We start from the raw sequence: 21401 nt of genomic DNA on the forward strand, positions 1-21401 counted from the left end.
CCAGTGACCACTGGCCAATTTCTAAAGCAGAGGTTAGCAACAGGCGGCCAGTGAAGAAAAACAAGACCACAAAAACCAAACAGAAAGGGATCAATAACTAGCAGGCATCAAGAACAGAGTCTGACAGTGGTGAGGTATTCAGGAGTTTCCTCGGCCATGCAATGATATAGAGACCTCAGCGTACTGAGGTCCAGTGTGTAACATTCTGGGAGGATCTATTGTGAGAAATGAATATAATATTCATAGGTATGTTTTCATTAGTGTATAATCACCTGAATATAGGAATAATTTTAATCTACACCAGCTGTTGTCAGCTTCCATGAAGTCCGCCATGTTCCTACAGAAGCCCATACAGGAAAACCAAACACTGGCTCTACATAGGGACTTTCGTGTTTTTTGTTGCCACCCGTTCTTATTCCGAGGTCAAAGTCAGACGCCAGCTGTGTTCTTTTAGGATCATGTCCTGTGATGTGTGTTACCTGTGATTTTGTGTATACCATAATACTTAAATCAATAGCTGAGTCCCAGTTAGACTCAGGTTTTTTTTTTTTTTATGAATCTGGACAGAAGGATTGGGGCAGCTCTGTATGCAGATGATGGGGCCATCTGGGCAAGAGGACGAGATCCCACAAGTGTGATAAGTAAAATAAAGGAAGCAATAGGAAAAGTAGAACAATGGTCATTTAATTGGGGCTTTAAGCTTTCTCCAAGTAAGTCTTGTCATATGTTATTTACCAAGAAGAAAGGGATAGACAAACAGAACCTGAAAATATATATGGCCAAAATATGGAGTAAGTAAGTAGATCATTTTAAATATCTGGGTATTTGGTTAGACAAAAAGGGTACATGGAAAATACATATGGGAAAGGTGGAATCAAAATGTAAGAAAGTTATAAACTAGCAGTAGACTGGGGATAGGGCTCTGATGAGGTCAGTAATAGATAATGGGTACTTTGTGTACGGAGCAGCAGCTAAAACACATTTAATTAAAAAGGATAGAGTAATTAATAAAGCATTGATGATTTGTGCTGGTGCAATGAGATCAACACCGACTAAGGCAATTCAGGTTGAGTTAGAAGGGCTCTTAGACCTAAGAAAATATAAACTCATGCTTACATACTGGAGTCATCTACATGGGTGTGGTAATAAAAACCCTGCCTAGTGTTGTTCAGGAATGTTGGGAGTATAATTATTTTCAAGGTAATGGCTTATGCTGGGTAACAAAAGCTAAATCAGAGGAATATAGAATACAGAATATTTGTTTTATCTCCCCTACTCCTATTAGTAATATCCCTATTTGGCTGTTTCCAAAACCTAAGCTAGATTTGAATATAATTAAAGAGACAATGGGAAGAGAGTGGGAAAGGATACCTGGCAAGAAGTAAATATAATTATTTAGATATGTATATGGGGTCTAAAGATGAAGAAGATAGGGTAGGCATAGGAATATACATACCAACAATGAATGTATTGGGAAAAGATTACCTGATCAGCTGTAAGTTTGCACGGCAGAAAAGATGGTGATTATTGTAGGGTTGCAGTGGGTGGAGGAACTAAAACCAGACAGAGGGTTGTGTTGTGTTGTGTTGATTCTGTAGCAGCCCTTTTTAATATTCAAAATATTAAATGTAATAGAGAACATCTAATGCTAGAAATCTTTTAAAGTTTATTTAGATTGTGGAGGCTTCAGATAGATTCTGCTGGGTACCGGCATATGTAGGCATAAAAGGGAATAAGAGGGCAGACAAAATAGCAAAAAAAATTAACCAGGACGATCAAAAAGTAAATGATGAGGAAATGGCAGGGTGCAGAAATCTATCAATGCACAGGATGTGATTAGAAAGAATATAAGGGAGGAGACCGTTTTAACCAGCCTGAGGTTTGACCACACAGGGTTAAATAAAACATTGTTTTTGTTAGGTAAAAGTCAATCAGATAAATGTTTGGAATGTAAAATCACACAAAGTGTAGAACATAATACTGTTACATGGTAGAAAATATGGGAAAGTGAGGATAAGGTTAAATCAAAAGATAAGTCAGGCAGGAAGAAAAGGGAAACATTTAGTGTATTTGGAACACTGGGATATACAGAAAGCTTGTATTGTTGAATATTTGAAGGATATTGGGTTATATTATAGGATTTAGTTTAATAATTTAATTAATTAATTTTAATGTTGTAAAGTAGTCCCGTAAAACTATAACACATGCTACTACTCCGGTACAGTAGGTGGCGGTATGCATCTTACTCGTGGTTGCAACCCGTGTATGAAGCCAGAAGAAGAAGAAGACTAACGAAAAGAAGAAGAAGAGCAGTGTCGCATCTGCACATGTGGTCACACACAGTCCGTTCAGAGGGAGTTTTAGTAGAAGAAGAAGAAGAAGAAGAAGAAGAAGAAGAATCATCCCCATCATCCCACTGGCAGCACCGATTTAACGCTTTAAAGCAGATAACATGAGACCAGGTACAGTAACAGCACAGCGCTTGTGATGGTGTGTTTAAGGACAGTTAGACGGTGTACTGTATGCTCAACCTGTCCGCCGTGTATTGGAAGTTAAAAGTGCTGCGTGCTCGGCGTGCTCGGCCTGCGCCGCCATGTGCCCTGCTAACCTCACAGAAAACAGTTCTCATTAGAAAGAAAACTGTTGCCAAGTATGTGTACGCCTTTTCCCTTAATACGGGTGACATGTAAGCCGAACGATAACGTTCCCGTTACGTTAATGGTATAAGAGTGGGAGCTGTTCGCCAGCAGCACGCTGTGGAGTCTCCCACGTGTTGCGCTACCGTCCAGCAGCAGAAACCAGACGAACTAGCCACGACCAACTGCGACACAACTATAATACGTATTTGTGTGACACTTTAGCATGTATCGGCGCTGTTTACGAGCTAAACGGAGGTGTTAGGTGGAGCTGTTTTCATCTAATTTGCACCACGAGGCTCGAAAGTGAACTGTAGCTCCTGCTAACTTTAGCCCGTATGGAACCATGTGTATTTCCCAGATCTAGGGCAAAAAGTTCTCAACCCTGCGGCCATGTGTCATCAAACTAGCTTATGTTCTCCATCTTTAAAAAGCCTGTACATTGCAAAAAAATAAAATGGCCCATTTCCTGTTGAGGGTTTGGGCCCAAGAGGCTGAATACGACACATGTGTACCGATTTTGTTAAGTCCTAGTGGCACAGCGCAGCTCCCAAAGGGAGTTTCTTTAGTTTTTCTGCAACAGTTTGACTATTGATAAAAAGTGGGCTGACCAAGACTCTTTTCAGCGGTTTAGTCAACTATTAGGGGGCAGCCCTAGTAGCCACCTTATACACATGTTATAAACTCAGCTGAATTGCGTATTATCTGTTTGTTTGTCAGGGTTCAGTCCTCGTGGGGACAGAGGAGGACGAGGTGGAGGACGAGGTGGGGGTAGAGGAGGATTTGGAGGAGGATTTGGAGACCGGGGAGGACGAGGAGGATTCAGAGGAGGAAGAGGTAAGGCTGTGTTGTAAACATCACATCATCCAAATTATTGTAACTGATCAAATGTGGCACAAGAAGATGGTAAATGGACCTGTACTTGTATAGCACCTTTCTAGTCTTCCGACCACTCAAAGCGCTTTTACACTACGTGCCACATTCACCCTTTCACACACATTCACTCAGTGATGGCAAAGTCCATCGAACAGAAACTAACATTCATACACATTCACACACCGATGCATAGCATCAGGAGCAATTTGGGGTTCAGTATCTTGCTCAAGGATACTTCGACATGTGGCACCAGGGGCTGGGGATCGAACCCACAACCTTCCGATTTAAGAACGACCCGCTCTGTGTCTGAGCCACAGACTGTTCTCATGAAAGACACATGTATTAGTTATCAAGTTACCATTATGAACTGAACAAATTTGAGTGTAACCTGTCAATTCCAATAAAAGCATCAGCATTTTTTATTACCAGGGTACACACTGTTTCTAATTTTGACCTCAGTACCTCCTAATAAAATGTTTGTTTCGGGGTTTTTTTTCAGGTGGAGGATTCAAGTCCCCAGACGGTGGAGGATTTCGGGGCCGGGGGGGTGGCAGAGGCACCCCGAGAGGAAGAGGAGGCAGGGGTGCCGGAAGAGGAGGCTTTGGAGGAGGGAAGAAGGTCTTGGTTGAGCCCCACAGACACGAAGGTTTGTTGTTATTCTGGATTAATCTCTTGGGGCTGAAGCCAATATTTTAAACCAATAAAAATTTGCAGTAACAATGAAAATGTTAGTTATACAGCACCACTGGATATTCTAAATTTTGACACTAAGTACAATTATGCAAGTACAATTTGTCCACTGTGTGTGTGTGTGTGTGTGTGTGTGTGTGTGTGTGTGTATACACTCAGGAGTGTTCATTTCCAGAGGGAAGGAGGATGCCCTGGTGACCAAGAACATGGTGGTAGGAGAGTCAGTCTATGGAGAGAAGAGGATCAGTGTGGAGGTGAGATTGTATTTGACAGTAGCACAGAGGTCAGACAGTGTAGATATCGCATTACAATCCATAATTACTAAGTCGTTTGTTACATAATGGCTAAATTATGTGTCAAATACGATGCTCTGCATCAGTTTTAAAGCTTGAGTCCTGGTCTTGTGAAATCAGCAGCTATTGTCTCTGGTGTTTTGGCCAGAGGTGAGAGCAGGATTCGGATTCTCTTTCTCTCTTTATCTGTTAGGAAGGAGAGACTAAGATTGAATACAGAGCCTGGAATCCGTTCCGCTCCAAGCTGGCAGCAGCCATCTTGGGAGGAGTAGACCAGATCCATATCAAGCCCGGAGCAAAGGTCATGTACCTGGGAGCTGCGTCTGGCACTACAGTGTCCCATGTTTCTGACATTGTTGGACCAGTGAGTACTACACCCTCTTTAGTTCTCAAAGATTTAATTGATTATCATTTAAAACAACACATCCACCACCTGGCCATTTTCCCACCAAATATTCACAGAAACTTTATACTATTTTACAATCAGTTTAATCTGTGAAATTAAAGCTCTGTATGTCCTAACAAGTGGTTCTAGCACTATCTATTCTTATAAAGAAAATCTGTGGAATACAGGTGAACAAAAAATTATTTTAAGCCCCCCCAGTCAGTGAAAAGTAAAAAAAAAAAAAGCCATGGTTTTAGTGTTAAACTGATTGATCTATGGGTCTGCAAAACACACGTAACACTTTAAATGAGTCTTGTAAGGCACAGTTGAAACTAAAAGTAACATTAAGCATAGCCTTACATTAGTTTAATGATGACTTGGTGTTATTTTCCTGAGGGTAAATGTGTTGTGTGTTACAGGAAGGGCTGGTTTATGCTGTGGAGTTCTCCCATCGATCAGGTCGGGACCTTCTCAATGTGGCAAAGAAACGCACCAACATCATTCCAATCATCGAAGACGCTCGGCACCCACACAAATACCGCATGCTGGTTGGTAGGTAGTCTTGATGGAAGTCGTCATGGTTCTAATACCTGTCTTTTCTGGAAGAACAAACGGAACCATGAATACTGTTTTTACCATATTTTTGGTCAGTGTTTACCAGAGCCATGTAGACTTTAGAGCCCTTTTTTAAGGAGCACAATCGCTCCTTTTCCACAAAGACAGTTTAGGGTTTATTCGGAGACGGTGCCTTATCTCGAACCAGTTCTTCAGTTTTGACAGCCACAAAACACCTTTTTGTAGTGGTCTAGAACCAAGAACCACTGACAGGGACTGGGTCAATATTGTTAAGCTAGGTACCAATTCTCACATCAGTCATTAACTAGCATACAAAGTAACCGATTATGTGTCTGCCCTCTTACTTTGTAGGCTCGTTAACAGCCTGTGTGATGCATGGTGAGAGAAGCAAAAATATCGAGTGAAAAATAAAATGCCAAAATAAGGTGGATAATTGAGTAGAATTAAAATGCGAGAATAAGAAATGTGCTATAGAAAGATACCTTCCACCGTCATTCTGTGGAATCACTGTTAAGCTCTAACCTGCTCCCAATAACCCAGAATAGATTTAAGTTGTGTCATGTTGAACGAATTCCCTGCCAATTAATACAGTTCATAATCAGTCTCAGAAACCCAGAAAAATTGGAAAAGACTGAAGTCAGACTGGATGCATAGCAACATAAATGTTCAACAGATGCTATGTGGTCTGTCTCTCCCTAGGTATGGTGGATGTGATTTTTGCTGATGTTGCCCAGCCTGACCAGACAAGGATTGTTGCTTTGAACGCTCACAACTTTCTGAAGAATGGAGGGCACTTTGTTATCTCCATCAAGGTACAACCTCCACCTCAACCTTTAACACAAAGTACAAATTCCAGTTATTGTGTGGTGCACAATAACAAAGCCAATTGTGTGACTGCAGGGATGTCGAGTGTTTTGTCCCCAGTTGGAGTCATTTAATATTGAGTATCTTCTACAAAATGATAACGTATAAAACGGCAAACCCTTTGTAATCTTTTGGACCTGTCGCTGTCTTGAGGGAGTTTCTCCTGCCTTCATTGCTTAGGTGCAGCCTTTTCCTAAGTTACCTGAATGAACTGTATTCAGTTTAGTGTTTATTTCCGTCTGTCCATCTTTTTACGTGGATTACATTAATAAAGGACTCTTACTGGCTTTTTGCTCACAGGGATTTGTAAAAGCTGATACTGCTGTTGCAGTATAATTGCACAGTATAGTACTGTGATGAAACACACTGCCTCTTGTGACTAGTTTGAATTTGTACAGTGTAATGTCAGCTTTATAGATTAGTGTTTTGTTTTGTTTTACTTTTAGGCTAACTGTATAGACTCAACAGCGGCTCCAGAGGCAGTGTTTGCTTCAGAAGTGAAGAAGATGAGCGCTGAGAACATGAAACCACAGGAACAGCTCACACTGGAGCCCTATGAGAGAGACCATGCTGTGGTGGTGGGCATCTACAGGTACATCAACATCACACTGCTCTCTGCCCTGCCTTGGCCAGCTCAAGTGTCAACTGCCTTTGCCATGACGCACACAAACTGTCACTGGCAACTTTGCCTCAATTCATATTTCAGGCCCGTTTTTAGGTAAAGTCGCTTATAGCTCTAACACATCCAGTTGTCCCCTATCTTCCTGTAATTTTTCTACTGTTGGTAGGAAACGTATAAAATGATCGTTAAATAAATTATTATTATTACATAAAATTAAATCTTATAGGTGTGCAATCGATTAACTGTGGTTTCTTGATACATACCCTGTTACTGATCCAAGGGAGATTAATAAGTGAATAAATAACCTAACATACATGAACAAGCATATTTTAGGTTGGTCTGAAAGGTGGAATGTTAGTAGACCTGTTTAGGCCAGTTCCCAACAGATGTACCCAGGGTTCTTAAGTTGTAAGTAATTCTCTCCATAACATAAATATTGTCAATCCATTTACTAACGGTAGCAATTTCTTTCTTCAGACTTTTCTTAGAAGCCACCAGTGTTATCCTAACAAATACTTATCATCCTTCCTCCATTCAAGTTCAAGTGACCAAGATATTATGAATTTGAGTCCAAAATAGAAGCAGAGCGACAACTCCAGAATATATGAACATTTGTGCCCACAAGATCTCCCACAGTCAGCCTGATTTACATAAATTACACAGGGCAGGAGTACAGAAATAACAATAACATTCTTCTGAATAATCTCCAATAAGGAGAGCTTGTTTTCCACTGTTGTCCAATATCGCCTCTCACTTCCCTGAAGTTGCTGGAGGCTTAAGTATAATTTTGAAATGACCTTTTTTATAAGGTCCAACCTCATATTCTCCCATAGATATTTGAAGTAGCTCATTTTCTACCAGGGTGGGAAACTATCAGCCAATTGCTGTGTGGCTGAGTTTGAACATTTTAAAGTGAAATTACTGCCAGCTGTTTTGTCAATATCTACTTTATGTGATATTCCTTTTCTCGTTGCTTGCTCAATTTCCTTAGTTAGCTTATAGTTAGGTGTACATCAGCAAGTTAAAGGACTAAGTTGGGCTACCATATAAAACTAAACCCCCCTTTGTTTTACTATATAGTTTTTACCTTAAAGGACCAGTGTGTAGGCTGGAGTTGCACCTAGCAGTGAAGTTTCATATTGTAACTAAAAGAACACTGCTGATGTCTGACTTTGACCTTGGAATAAGAGGGTGGCAACAAAGAACACGAAAGTCCCTATCTAGATCCAGTGTTTGTCCGTTATGGGCTACTGTAGAAACATGCTGACCCAGCTGGTGTAGATTAAAATTATCCCTATATTCAGGTGATTATACACTAATGAAAACATACCTATGAATATTATATTCCATGTCTGATAATAGATCCTCCTAAATGTTTCACACTCAACTTTTTTTTCTTAAATTGTACATCGGCTCTACGTCAAGTGAACGGTGTGGCTCACGCAAGTTACCTACACTTATCAGGCAGATAATCGGCGTATTCCTAGCATTGACACAAACCCTTGGTATCTTAATAGATCATGTGTATAAAGATGGTGTTCTGCTAGCCTTGACAAATCGTTAAGTATCAGTCTTTTCATTCTAACCTAGCTGGTAATTGCTACCTTTTGTTTTATTTAATCTTATTTATAATTTGCAAGCAGGAATGTGCAAAAGGGAGTTGTATTTTCTGAAGCTCAATGGTGTCTGTGGTTGAAAGAGGATAAGTACATTGCAGCTGGAGTTTAATATGGCGGCAGAGCCAACACCTAATATAAATCTTATACAAACTGTGTAAAACTGCTACATCTGGACTCTCTAAAAAGTTAAATGTTCGACATAATACATGTGAAAATAAACTGACGGCATAATAGCAAAGTTTTATTAAAGGGCACACAGCTTGTAGTAATCTCTTTACTCCATTTGGCTGTCTCACCCAATCGTGTGTTTATGTAAATGTAGTGCAGCACTCGTGTCCATTCAGTCAGAAGTGTTGGTTGAAGATATTAATTTACTACACACTGTATTTATTGTAATTAAAATCTAACCTAGGCGCCGGTTAGCTCAGTGGGTAGGGCTGGCATCCCATGTACCGAGGCTGATTCCTTGTTGCAGTGGCCCAGGGTTCGAGTCCGATCTGCGGCCCCTTGCTGCGTGTCATCCGCCCTCTCTCTGCCCCCCTTTCCTGTCTACCTTCGGCTGTCTCTACCAATTAAAGGCAATAAACAGTTCTTCCAGAACAATGCAGAGCTTTTTTTTGTGATTGTTGCGGGCAAGACTCCTTGATTATGCGGCACGATTTCTTAAAAAATGCGTTGGAATATGCGGGAACTTGCAAAAACTGCGGTTTGATGAAAAAGAGAAAAAAAGTGATTCCCAACACCCTGTTCTCACTAGGCTACTACCTTAATGTAAAGAGTCATTTCTTATTACTTCCTATGATAAGCAAGCATCACAGAAAGTGCTGGGAATATTTAAGTTCTCATCTTTTATTTCAGACCTTAATAAACACATGGCTCAAACTTACAAAACATTGATGAGTCAAACAAGTTCTGTAGCTTTACAAAAGGAATATGCTACAACTTCTGTGAAAATAAATCAATAAATAAAATATAAAAAAAAATAAAATGTGTGCTTCCTGTTTTACAGAGGTAGCTATACAAAACACATTCTGTTAAAATAAGTGCTTCCAATGCACAAAGTGCAATCTCTTACTGTAACGTAAATTTACATACTACTAATATACTTACAACTGTACGGTTTTCATCGTGGGATTTGCAGCTTTTCAATGTTTCTAAGATATATGTGACGTTTTTGCAACAAAAATGCATGGATTATCAAATCATGCAAGCCCTGCATATTTTGCGCGGAAATCAGCAGTTTATGCGGCGAAAGTGCGGCGTATCTGGAAAAAATGCAGCCCCCGCATAAATATGCGGACTTTGGCTGATTATGCATTGAATTATGCGATTGCACAATCGCGTTCTTCTGGAGGGACTGAACCAAAGTGCCCCAAAAAATATACTTTTAAAAAAATAATAAAAAATAAAAATCTATACCTGCATATACACCCCTGAATACAATGTCGGGCATCACTGCTTAAAGGTCTTATTTTCATAGTTTGGTCATAATTTATAATGTCAGAAGTAAATTGCCATGGTCTGGTAGAATAGTGACTTGGTCAATAAACATAAGCAGTAGACATTCAGGCGGGTTGGAATGATTGATGGCACTTAATTTGGCAGCAGTAGTAAAAGCACACCTTTAATGTCACAAAGACATTACTTATTTTTCGTGTACTTGTACTATTTATTTTTGTATGAATTATACTATGTAATCTACTTCACTACTTTTTAAAACCTTCATTTGCTATGGATTAGGTCTACAATTTGAATTGTATCCAAACCTTTCATTTGCCATTTTTGTAACCAATCGCCAGTGACACACAGGAGGTAGAAGCACCACCCCGCTTTCTTTTGGCAACCCTGTTAACCAACCGGGCTGTTGAGATGCAGTACGCCACGGCCAGTTTGCAATCTGCAGCCATACTTCTGTGTTCTGTTTTTTTTTTTTTATTTCTGTGCGCAATGAGCAAGTTAACCATAGGGAGAAGGGGGGGATTCCACCACTGTACAGTAGTAATAGCTTAGTACTTTTGGGATTGTGCAAAACTCACCTTTCTTACTTGTGTTCCAAGAGTTCAGTTATGGTGGCATACATCCAGACCCTCCCAAACTGCTGCAGTCAGCTCTACATATAAAGTCCCTGCTCTTTATGTATATTGTGTTAACGTTCTCTTTTCTCTTCTCAGACCTCCACCTAAACAGAAGAAATGAGGTGTGGAAGAAAGCTCGGGGAAACGATTACCACCATCTAATTTTCGTACTGTCACTGTTTGTTGCGCTCCTATCCACCTCCGCCTGTCTGCAGACTTCACACAGGGTGAAAGCATATCTAGCACTGAGGGTAAAATTTGGCTTCCTTGTACCTTTTTGACAGTTAACTGACCAACTGCTGGAGGGCCTTTTCTATTACTGATATGGTTGGGAGTCAATTTACAGCCACACTGGTTGCTGGTAAGTCATGTTAGCGGTTCATAATATGTTATGGTTCAAATCTGGTTGGACCACCCTTATTTCACATCTGTTAAGCACAAATGATTGGTATATCTATCAGGTTTGTGTTCCTGTGCAACGACAAACAGTCACATGTAAATTATGTGTAAATATCCAGTATTGTGTAGGGTGTCCCCGACCTTACATGAGTAAGCTGGGGATTTTTGAATTCACCTGACCCGTGATCAAGTTTCTTTCTAACCTGAGGAGTATTTCAAAAGATGGAATCAAGTGTTTATCTGAATAGCTTTATTGAAAGACTTTGTTTAGAATAACTACTACCTGGTTTGATTTTTGGCTCCAGTGAGGTGTTTGTTTCTTTGGCTTAGTCAGTAACTTTTTATTTCAGTGCTTTTTGCTTCGGTTTCCTGATCTTTCTTTTACTTAAAGTTTGTTTGTTTGTTTTTTTAAATGAAGCAGTGTGCTCCTCTGATTACTGCTTTTATCCAGGTGCTTTTGATTTCAGACTGCATAAGCCCCATATTGTTAGGGATATTCCAAGTATCCACACATCATACACCCCAGATGCCTAGTATTTTTAGTGTATAATAAGTTTGTCAGAACTTATGTATGGTAAATAAACTTGTCTGTCTTGAATGTTGTGTGTGGACTTAGTCTATTCGCATGAGATACCATGTCATGTCTGCACAATACCCACTTTGTATGTCAGGAACTTATGCTGACCTGTTTAGTGGTAAACTTGACCCTGTGTGTAATGTGTAAAGACATTAATAGATGGTGACTTTTTCACTTGATACTATTATAACTTTTTAACGTCAACTTTGTTTTAATAAAATGTTTGATTCTTATTTTTCGTTGGTTATAATCTTTCACTAAATAACCTTGCATATTAAAATTTTAATATTCACTAGCAATAGACCTTTTTTTTTTTTTTTTAAAGCAGCCATTTTGACATGAAATAGTGGGGTTAACGCTGGTGGGTGCTGGTATTGTGCATGTTGGCTCACTGAAAGTCTGCAACACTAAATGTAATGGAAGCTTCTTAGTATAATTGCTAACTGTTTGCCCTACTATTTTATGTCAAAATGGCTGCTGTGTAAAGGTCTATTTGGCTGGTACAAAAAGTGTCATTATGTTGACCAAAATAATTGCAATAAGATAATCATGAAAATAAACATCATACTGTTGCAATGGAATGAAAACGTACTGGAATCACTTTATCTTACATTCTAACACATTGCACTGGCGAGCTTGACAACTTTTTAAGTTAGGCTATATGATATTCATGATCATTTCAATAATGGAAATTCACAATAAATGTATGTATTTTTATCGCGATAAGTATTTTGTAGATCATCCAATCCCTGCTTATGACATTGAAAAGGATTCACTGTGAATCTGGTTCTTAAAAAGTATTGAACGCCCTAGGGAGATAGTATAGGTGCAGGACCAGCACCTGTACTTGTATCGGAGATGATGGCCAAATTTCCTATTGTTTTTTTAAGCTTAGATTTAGAACTCGGGGATGTCCGGCTGCAGTCCTCAGTTTCAACTGACTTCTGAGACTCGCTGTTGGCTTTAGACTCTGGTCAAATGTAACCACAGCGGAATTCAACCAGGTTTCACACAGTTAACTTCATCAGCTCACTCCAAACTGCCTCTTTTTTCCGTACCTGTACACAAATACCTTGATGTGCGATCGTATAGTACGTGTTTGCTACATGAAAAACAATTACGCAACCATGTTCTCATATAAAGCGTAACTTTTGGAAGTCACTTGTGACTGTCCGCGGTGGATTTGTTTTGGCAGCCATTTTGTGGGAAATTTCTCTGGAACGCGCTGGGCCGTACTTTCCTGGTGTCGGGAGTGCGCTCTCAATGCAGCCCCTCTCCTTTGACCGATATTAACATCACGGAGGGGCTGGCCAGTTTAGAGCTATCTGCAGCTGTGGCTGCTAAAATATATTAAGTTTTTCATAGCGTCTGTCTGTATTGTCCAGCGGTCCATCGGCTGACCGTTGCCCGCCAAACAGCCTGCCGTGTGCGGACTGTCTTCCTCCAAATTCCAATGGCAGTGTTTTATTAGACAGCTAGCTGTTAGCATGCTAGCTAATAGCTAGCTAGCTTATGTTAGCTTATTGCCTTTAAATTAATTAAAAAAGCTGACGGGCTTGCTTATCCAACTGACCCACGCTGTAGTTGTACGGTTGTATCTTATATACCTAAGAATAGAATTCGAACAAGTGAATTACGTTGGCTGAATATAAAGAAGACTGAGTTTGAGGTGTTCGTGGTTTAGGCGGCGGGCTGCCCACCTCCCCTTAGGCACGGCTAGCTGTGCTGCGCCGGCAATCAGCCCCCATCGACAACCCGCTCCCTGAGCTCCGGAGAATAACGCATTTTTACTGGGAACTAATATAATCGGGATTTTTTTATCGGCAAACAATTCTACTACACATTATTTGGATTTCTGCTGTGGAAAGGGGACGACAGACCCGGGGGAGGGGGCTCGGTTCGTGTGGACGGAGGGAGATAGGGGTTCCGAACATGGCTGCTACGCGGAACTTGGTTCGACACACCGCCTGAGGTAAGAAATAGCCGGTCGGCGTCGTCTTTTTCTCATATATGTATACATTTGGGTCTAGCATTACTTGGCTCTCGTATCAAATATGTGTTAGAGGCTTCATTGTCAATCGGTATTGCAGAATGTTACCCGTTAGTACGTTATTCGCCACTGTCACCCGGCCTCGTGTCCCCATTCCTCTGCCACTGCCATTAAGATGGCTAATCGGGCAAGGGGCAGGCTGCTGTGAAATAGGTGGGTTAATGTCTGTAGGACAATGGACCGTATTTAACAATTAAGGTTTGGCTGTCGCATCTACAGTAGCTGAGACGTGCATTATGATGATGGACATCATAACGTTACTCCGTTTTAGTACCATGCAATGTCCTCCATATCTACCATTATCAACCCACTGCCCTTCTAGTTTACCTTGTGACTGAGTCGTTTTGAAAAGCTAATCATATGGCGAATTCATAAAGTGTTGGGTTGGACGTGAAGAGGCTAATGATGGATGCGATCACAGTGTGTGTATCTAGGCAAGTTTCAGTAGCAGTGGTATCGCGACCTGCCTTCAGTTAAAGCGCGACACCGAATGGGAGAGGATGCCGGCGGACCAAAACGGAGGGAGAAATGGGATGAATGGATGTGTTGCTGCATTAAACGTGTTAATATCATATATACAGTAGGTGATTAAATCCTGGTGTGGCGTATGAGTAGCGATGACTTCAAGTGTCAAAGCACCCAGCCAGCAACCCCCGACTGTCCTCTGTAGATCTGCAGCATTTCATCTGCTATGGCAGCTAACGCTAGCCGCTAGCTTAGCTACCGCATCAGCCCCAGCCCCTACCCTGCCCTGGAGTAGAGGGACATAGGCATTAATTTGCCAGGAGATGGATGCCCCTAGTTAGGAACAGGACTGTGATGAGACCGGTGCTGATGAGCAGCTGGAAGAAACGTCACTTGTCATCTGTCTACATGGGTTGCTATGGTCCTCTTTCTGTCGTTGCTCAACAGAAGATGAGGTCTGAAAATACTGCCGATTGAAATAGGGAGGCTTGTCACAGACCCTCCACCCTGCCCCCACCTAGCTGAAGTTGGGGTTTTCTTTTTAGTCCCAAAATGGACCTTTTTCCCAAAGTACTTCTGCTTCACTCAATTCTTGTAATTCATTATTTGCCTTCTCAAATCACATTGTGGCAATATTGAACCACTAGTATGCATGACTGTTTAACCATTAAACACCACTTCATCTAAAAGCATTGGAATTTTCAGAGGGAAGGAAGCACAGATTTCCTTAAGTTGAAGCCTCTATCAGAAGTTCCTTACATCTTCTATACTAGTTTGTCTGTGACTGAAATAAGTCTGAATGTGCTGATTGTTAGTTTTGTAGATATCCTTTCACAGTCTCAGACCATACAGTGAAAACATTCCATTTGTGCTGGCTACCTGTAAAGGCACCTAGCTCTGTTCTTCATGAAACCTGTTCAAGCTGAACCTACTGCTTATTTCCAGTCAGCCACAAGTAGGTTTAAGTGGGAAAGCACCTGTGCCCAGTTGGAAGATTAGCCCCTTTCAGACCCATTGTCAGTGTGCCTCAGCCGCTTAACCATGACCACCACCCCGAGCGTATATGAATGCTAAGATTTATGTGATTATGCTTATCATCTGTAGCTGTTACCACATTTTACAATTGGACAGAAAAAGGCATAGACTAACAAAGCTATCACAATACTCTTGATACTTAATTTTTATTTAAATGCAAAATTAATGAATGTCTTGGTGTTTAGGGGAAGGTTATGTGACACTGATATCTTACAAGTTATGGTGAAGCAGTATATACTGTGGCATGATACTGTGCAAAACTGCAAAGTATTATACACAATATGCATGTGGATATGCGTCACCAACTCAAAAATAGCTTGTAATATCAAGTCAAATCTTGTCAATTAGATCCCAGACTGGGTGCACAGTGGGGGTGGAGCATCTAGGAGTGGCTGTTTTCAGTGCCAGACTTTCAGTGTTCTTTCTCACTCCAAGATAACTCCATCCCACTGATACAATGTTAAGTAAATTTTTGGCTTGCTTTTACTGCTAGAGTGGTTTTACAGTCTGTGTCTTTTGGCCACAAGCAGCCAATGGACTTGTTCCCTGACTGACAGCACAGCTGTAAAAATAAGCTCAGACTGTGTGTGACAGCTCTGACACATCAATTTCCAAACTAATTCCAAAAATTAACATGAACTCCTGTGTCGCTTATTTTTCTCTTCATCTTATACTTTCTCTCATGGTCTCTCTCTTCTCCCATCTCTTTACATTCATGGAGTCAACTTGGAATAGCAGCACTGTTACTCAAGCTGAAACTTTTTGAATTTAAGCAGAAGCGTCTTTCAGCTGCCGCCACCTAGTATGGCTCTATCTGTTAGCTACTATTCACATCTGACCATGTGCATTCATGCCTCCTCTTAATGATGATCATGTCAAATAATGCGACTGAGTGGCACAATTCACCACACTTCATCTGGAAAGTGGGGATGGGGGCTGAATGAGGTGTGTGGAGAATGTGAGTACAACCAAGTTCAGACATTGCTCTGAATTATGGTTGCAATGGTATAAGATTTTCAGGCTACAATAACTATCTCAGCAAATATCACGGTTTCATTATATACATAGTTACACAATTAATATAATTATCAGTCACAAAGACCCTTACATGAATACATTTTTTTAAAAACAAATATAACATAATACTGTAGAATTCAATACTTTATATAAAAAAAGAAAAATGTACAGTGTAGGATAACCATCCATTTTAATACCATTGTATACCATGGTATTGGTATCCCACTGAGGGCGACTGTGGTTAGAGGCAGAGCGGGTCGTCCACTAATCGGAAGGTTGTTGGTTCCTTGATCCTCCCACCAAGTGTCCGAAGTATCCTTGAGTAAGATACTGAACCTGAAATTGCTCCTGATGCTGTGCATCAGTGTGTCAATGTGTATGAGTGAGCTAGTTTCTGTTTGATAGGCTTTGCCATCACTGAGTGAATGTGTGTGAAAGCGTGAATGTGGCACGTAGTGTAGAAGTGCTATGAGTGATTGGAAGACTAGAAAGGCAAGTATACTATACAAGTACAGGTCCATTTACCATTTAGCAATGCAACCCTATTTAATGCAAGGTTATAACACTCCCTGTAGATGTCAAAGATGGTAGGAAAGGTGTACTTACTACATTTTAGTAACCTCTGTCACAGGGTTACCAGCAGTATGCCAATACCACACTATCATAGTATCAAACGAGTAAAATGTGTCAATAACTACTTGTAAATATACCAACTTTTTTTTTTTTTAAACTCAAGAACATAACTAAAGAACTGATGACCATACTTCACAATTGGTAAGACAATGAATTGGTGACACTTATGCCTCAAAGGTTTAAGGTCACTGTGACCTCAAAATTACCTTGTCAAACACATTTTGGTCATAACTCAAGAATTGATGCTGTAATGGCAAAATTTCATACAGATGTTTAATAGGATACAAAGATGTGAAAGTGATAAAATTTTTTACCCAAAAGATCAAAGGTCAACTTCACTGTTACATCATATGTACTGGAAATTATTACACAGCATAACTCAGGAACAGTGACCATATTTCACAGTTGGTCGGGCACTGAATTGTGACATGTTTGACTCAAAGGTAGGGGTGTAAGAAAATATGGAACATTTTGTGATTTGTATCAATTTTCAAAACCTCTGTATCCATTTTTGTGTTTAAACCAAGTGAACCTATTGTGACTTCCCCAATTGGTTTGTGGAGTACCATTTTGAGGCCTTGAATTCTGTGTTTTGGCCGCCGCCATGACAGACAGAACCAGCGCACTGCAGCGTACTGCAGAAAGAGAGGCAGAAAACCAGAGTTAAAGTCAATGCTAGGCCTACCGGTAAATTATCCTGGAAAGGTCCTGGAAAATGATGAAGAATAGGAACCCTGTGCTGAAAAGAGATGGGGTTATGGTGCTATCCATTTGTCTCGTGAACTCGGAGCCCGAGTTGTTCTGCTGCGAGAACGTGACGTCATTGCCTGGCTTGTACCACTTATAGCGTTCCAGTTTGTCTTTGGGCATTACGAGTCGGAAAGAAGTGCAGCAGCTGTGTTGTTATTGCTTGTGGCTCTTCTAAACAAGCTCAATGTGAAATAATAACATGTTTTTCTACAGAAATACTAACATTTCAAGTAATTCCAATAATTTCAATAATATTTTGCCATTTTCGCCTATTTCAATTTCAACTCGAAAACAAAACTTTACATTGTATTGCACGCACAGCAACACCGTGCAATGCATAAATTGGTTACCGGACTAAAGCAGCAATGTAAACAAGTGTGTAAGAGCATTTGAAATCGAAATTAAAACGACCAACGTAGTACAAATACAAAGAAAATACATCTTAATATGGGTGCTGCCATCTTTGTTTTTGCGGGTCGTACGTGCCCCCTGTTTAGCTCGGTGTACTGTGAGGTACCCCGAGCTGGACGGCTAAAATTCCGACCAAAAGGGGGTGTGTCTCGGTGAAATGTCGCGAGATAGCTGCGAGATTTACACTTTCCAACTCGGCTCCCGAGTTCACGAGACAAATGGATAGCACCGTTAGCTCTAGCATACATCTCCCCTGTGCTTCAGACTGCAGTTTGACTACTATGAAATGTTGACTTAGCTGTTGTCATTACTAAATACATGCCCAGTGTTAAAGGACAATTCCGGCGCAAATGAACCTGGGGTGAATAACACGTGTACAGAGTTGGTCTGTTCTCTTGGATATGTTTTCATGCTAATCGACCGTGACCGGTTTAAGCACAAACCGCTAATTAGCTTATAACGCTAGCCAACGAGGCACAGAGTAACGTGAAAAGAAATCGCTTTTTATACCACTAACAGGGCTCAAAATAGCACCACACTTACACAGTAGCATAATGAGGGTCCCTACCTATAAACCGAAGCATTGAGAACTTTGTAAGTGTACAGACAGTTTATTAAAAAGATGGTTTAGAACCACAGTAACGTTCACGTATACAGGCGGGCGCCATCTTGGGAAAACAGTCAGGGGTTAGGTCATTCATGCAGATCAATGATCAAGACTTACAGCTGGCGATGTGAACTAAAACAAACGTAATTTGCTCAATATATCAGAAATAATCGCACCAATGTATAACACAACTTGTCTAGTGTACTTACTCAGTGGATAACTGTCCATCTGGTCCCTGCGGTATGAGTCGTCGCCTCCAATTTATTTTCGGGACATGGAAAAAAAGTTTCAAGTACAGCCCTGTTTATCAGAGAGGGGAAATCTTAAGACTGTACAAAACACTGCGTCTCTTGGGTGTCGCGACGCAACAGGTCCCACTCCGTGCAACACAGGCACTCCTCTTCGGTGGCCAAAGCTTCACAATGTCCGCAGGTACACCACCAGTTTCCTGAAGTAAGAGGCTGTGTTGCGGCATTGACTACCGGTAGCTCTCTCGCGTAGCCCTTTCTAGGAGCTCCCGCAACTCTTCGTCTGTATATTCCGCCTCGAAAAGATAAGGACGTCCATCAAACTGAAAGGGTTTGTTGTCGATGTCTTCAAATTCTGTGATGTGGCATTTGATTTTTTTGATATTTATGTCTACAGATAAATGTAAAAATCTCTAAATTAAGACACAAAATGCAAAGAAGAATAATCCTGAATAATCTATAATAATTAATTTAATAGGGTTTTTCTTTCCATTATAAGGCTATAATGCAGCACCCAAGCTGAATGTTTGATGTGCTGTCTGCAGCAGAAGTTAGAGTAAAAAGACACTGTAACACTGCTGTACAACTGCCAGTGGACTGTGTGTGGTTTTTCTTTGTTCAAAAGTGAGACACGGATGCCCGGTTAGGTCAGTCGGTAGAGCTGGCGACCCATGTACGGAGTTGCTGCAGCGGCCCAGGGTTCGAACCCGACCTGCAGTCCTTTGCTGCGTGTCATCCCCCCTCTCTCTGCCCCCTTTCCTGTCTGTCTTTGGCTGTCACTATCATAAAGGCAATAAAAGGCCAAAAAAATAACTTTAAAATAACTTTAAAAAAAGTGAGAAACAGTGGTGACTGATCTCTAGACCAATATCTACCAACCAAATAATTGTGGGTATTTTAGGCCATTATTAGCAACACTGCAAATCAGTGTGCTAAACTGCTATTTGCTTTGCATCAATGTTAGTATTTAGTTTGCTGGATTAGCAAAAACAGACTGTAATGTCTGGTTGTATTATACACTAAAGCTATTGTTAAGGGATGCACCGATCCACATTTCTTCACTTCCGATCCGATCCCGATACCTGAATTTGGATATCAGCTGCTACCGATACTATTCTGATACCAGAGCCCTGTTTGCTTTAATATTATTATCATTATTGTTGATTTTATATGAGGCTGAAATAAACTCCTCAACAGGCAAGTATGATATGTACGTATATACATACACAGACATGTATGTCCCAAAAGGCAACTTGAGGTAAGTATAAGGTCAGAAAAGGAAGTCAGAAAAACAGGAAATCCTGTAAACAGGAAAAATCCCATCCTGAAAACAAATATACAACTGTAAGGGTTTCAAAATGATTGTCATGTCAATATTTATTAAATTCCCGAAATGTCAAATATTTGAAATATAAGAAAAGTGCAATAAGTGTAAACATCTTACACACACACACACACACACGTGCTAATCTCTTTAGCTTTCACGTTGTCTGCCTGGAGTTTACCTTGTTTTTGGAATGACTCCGGAAGTGATTCCTGACAGCTCCTTTTGTCTTTCTGCCCCTGCTCTTCTTCTTCTTCATATGGATTTCCGACAGATTAGACACTTCTAGGCGTATTACTGCCCTTCTCAGGAAGTCTCACTAAGGATAATGTTACTGCTTAAAATTTTCATATATAGCCCTGTATCGTGTAAGAACTGTAATACTACTCTAACAATCAAGTGGTGGTTCTCATTTTGACCCAATAATCCTCGTGCCCTTTTGTGTGGTGCTTTTTTAAATGTTTGCGTTCGTAGTGTTGTACGACGCGAGGGAGCTTCCGCCTCTCTGGATCACAGCTTTGCTAGCGGGCTGCAAACTGCGGAATGGATTTTCCTGAGCGGGGGCGTGTCTCATAACTCCGTGTCTCATTGAGCCGCGCCTCCGTTCAGGAAATCCATTCCACATCCATTCCATTCCTAGCAGACTAGCGGGCAGGAATCACTTGTGGAGTCATTTCAGCAGACAACGTTAAAGCGCAGACATGGCTCATGGATATCGGATATCTCCGCAGGTTGGGTCAGGAAAATCCGATACGTGAATTACGCTGGTATCGGTCCCGATACAGATACTGGATCAGATCGGCCCCATCCCTAATATTGTTTTACACACCCACTAGTCATATTGCAATTATTTTAACAGATGGTGGCAAAAACTGCCTTTTAAGAGGCAGAAACCTCGGACAGAGCCCTCGGCTCTAGGTGGGTGGTCGTCTGCCTCGACCAGTTGGGGTGAGAGAAAGACAGACAGAGGTGCACACCAACAACAGTAGCAACAACTACACATAGTAGTACCAAACAAACATGTTTTCTTACATCTGGAAAACAAAGTGTGTAGGCCGGTGCATCTCTTCAGCACGACAGAACTTTTATTATTATACTGTTTTGTCACACATTTTGCCTTTATCAAAAAATGGCAGCTTCTACAATTTGAATATTGCACTTGGCCATGCGACTTCAATAATATTTCAATTATGCAGCCCTACTATTGTGATATAAAATGACACACAATCTTGATTTGTATTTGATCAGC

At 40.8% G+C, this 21401-nt stretch overlaps 2 protein-coding genes across 2 annotated transcripts in view; both read left to right on the plus strand.

Moving 5' to 3' along the window:
- Nucleotides 1-2294: 2294 nt before the first annotated feature.
- Nucleotides 2295-11845, plus strand: fbl (fibrillarin). Its single transcript, XM_051407345.1, has 9 exons — nt 2295-2462; nt 3357-3473; nt 4012-4158; nt 4362-4456; nt 4689-4859; nt 5300-5432; nt 6156-6268; nt 6767-6912; nt 10733-11845. The coding sequence occupies exons 1-9, from the start codon at nt 2453-2455 to the stop codon at nt 10755-10757; spliced, it is 957 nt and encodes a 318-aa protein (XP_051263305.1). The 5' UTR covers nt 2295-2452; the 3' UTR covers nt 10758-11845.
- A 998-nt stretch (nt 11846-12843) lies between these two features.
- The window catches only part of dyrk1b (dual-specificity tyrosine-(Y)-phosphorylation regulated kinase 1B), a 61507-nt gene continuing 52949 nt past the window's right edge, over nt 12844-21401 (plus strand). Inside the window, exon 1 of the mRNA XM_051407292.1 lies at nt 12844-13584. The gene's annotated coding sequence lies outside the window, so the exon portion shown is untranslated. The remainder of the gene's footprint in view (nt 13585-21401) is intronic.

This window comes from Dicentrarchus labrax, unplaced genomic scaffold (assembly GCF_905237075.1).
Source record: "Dicentrarchus labrax unplaced genomic scaffold, dlabrax2021, whole genome shotgun sequence".
Taxonomy (NCBI): domain Eukaryota; kingdom Metazoa; phylum Chordata; class Actinopteri; family Moronidae; genus Dicentrarchus; species Dicentrarchus labrax.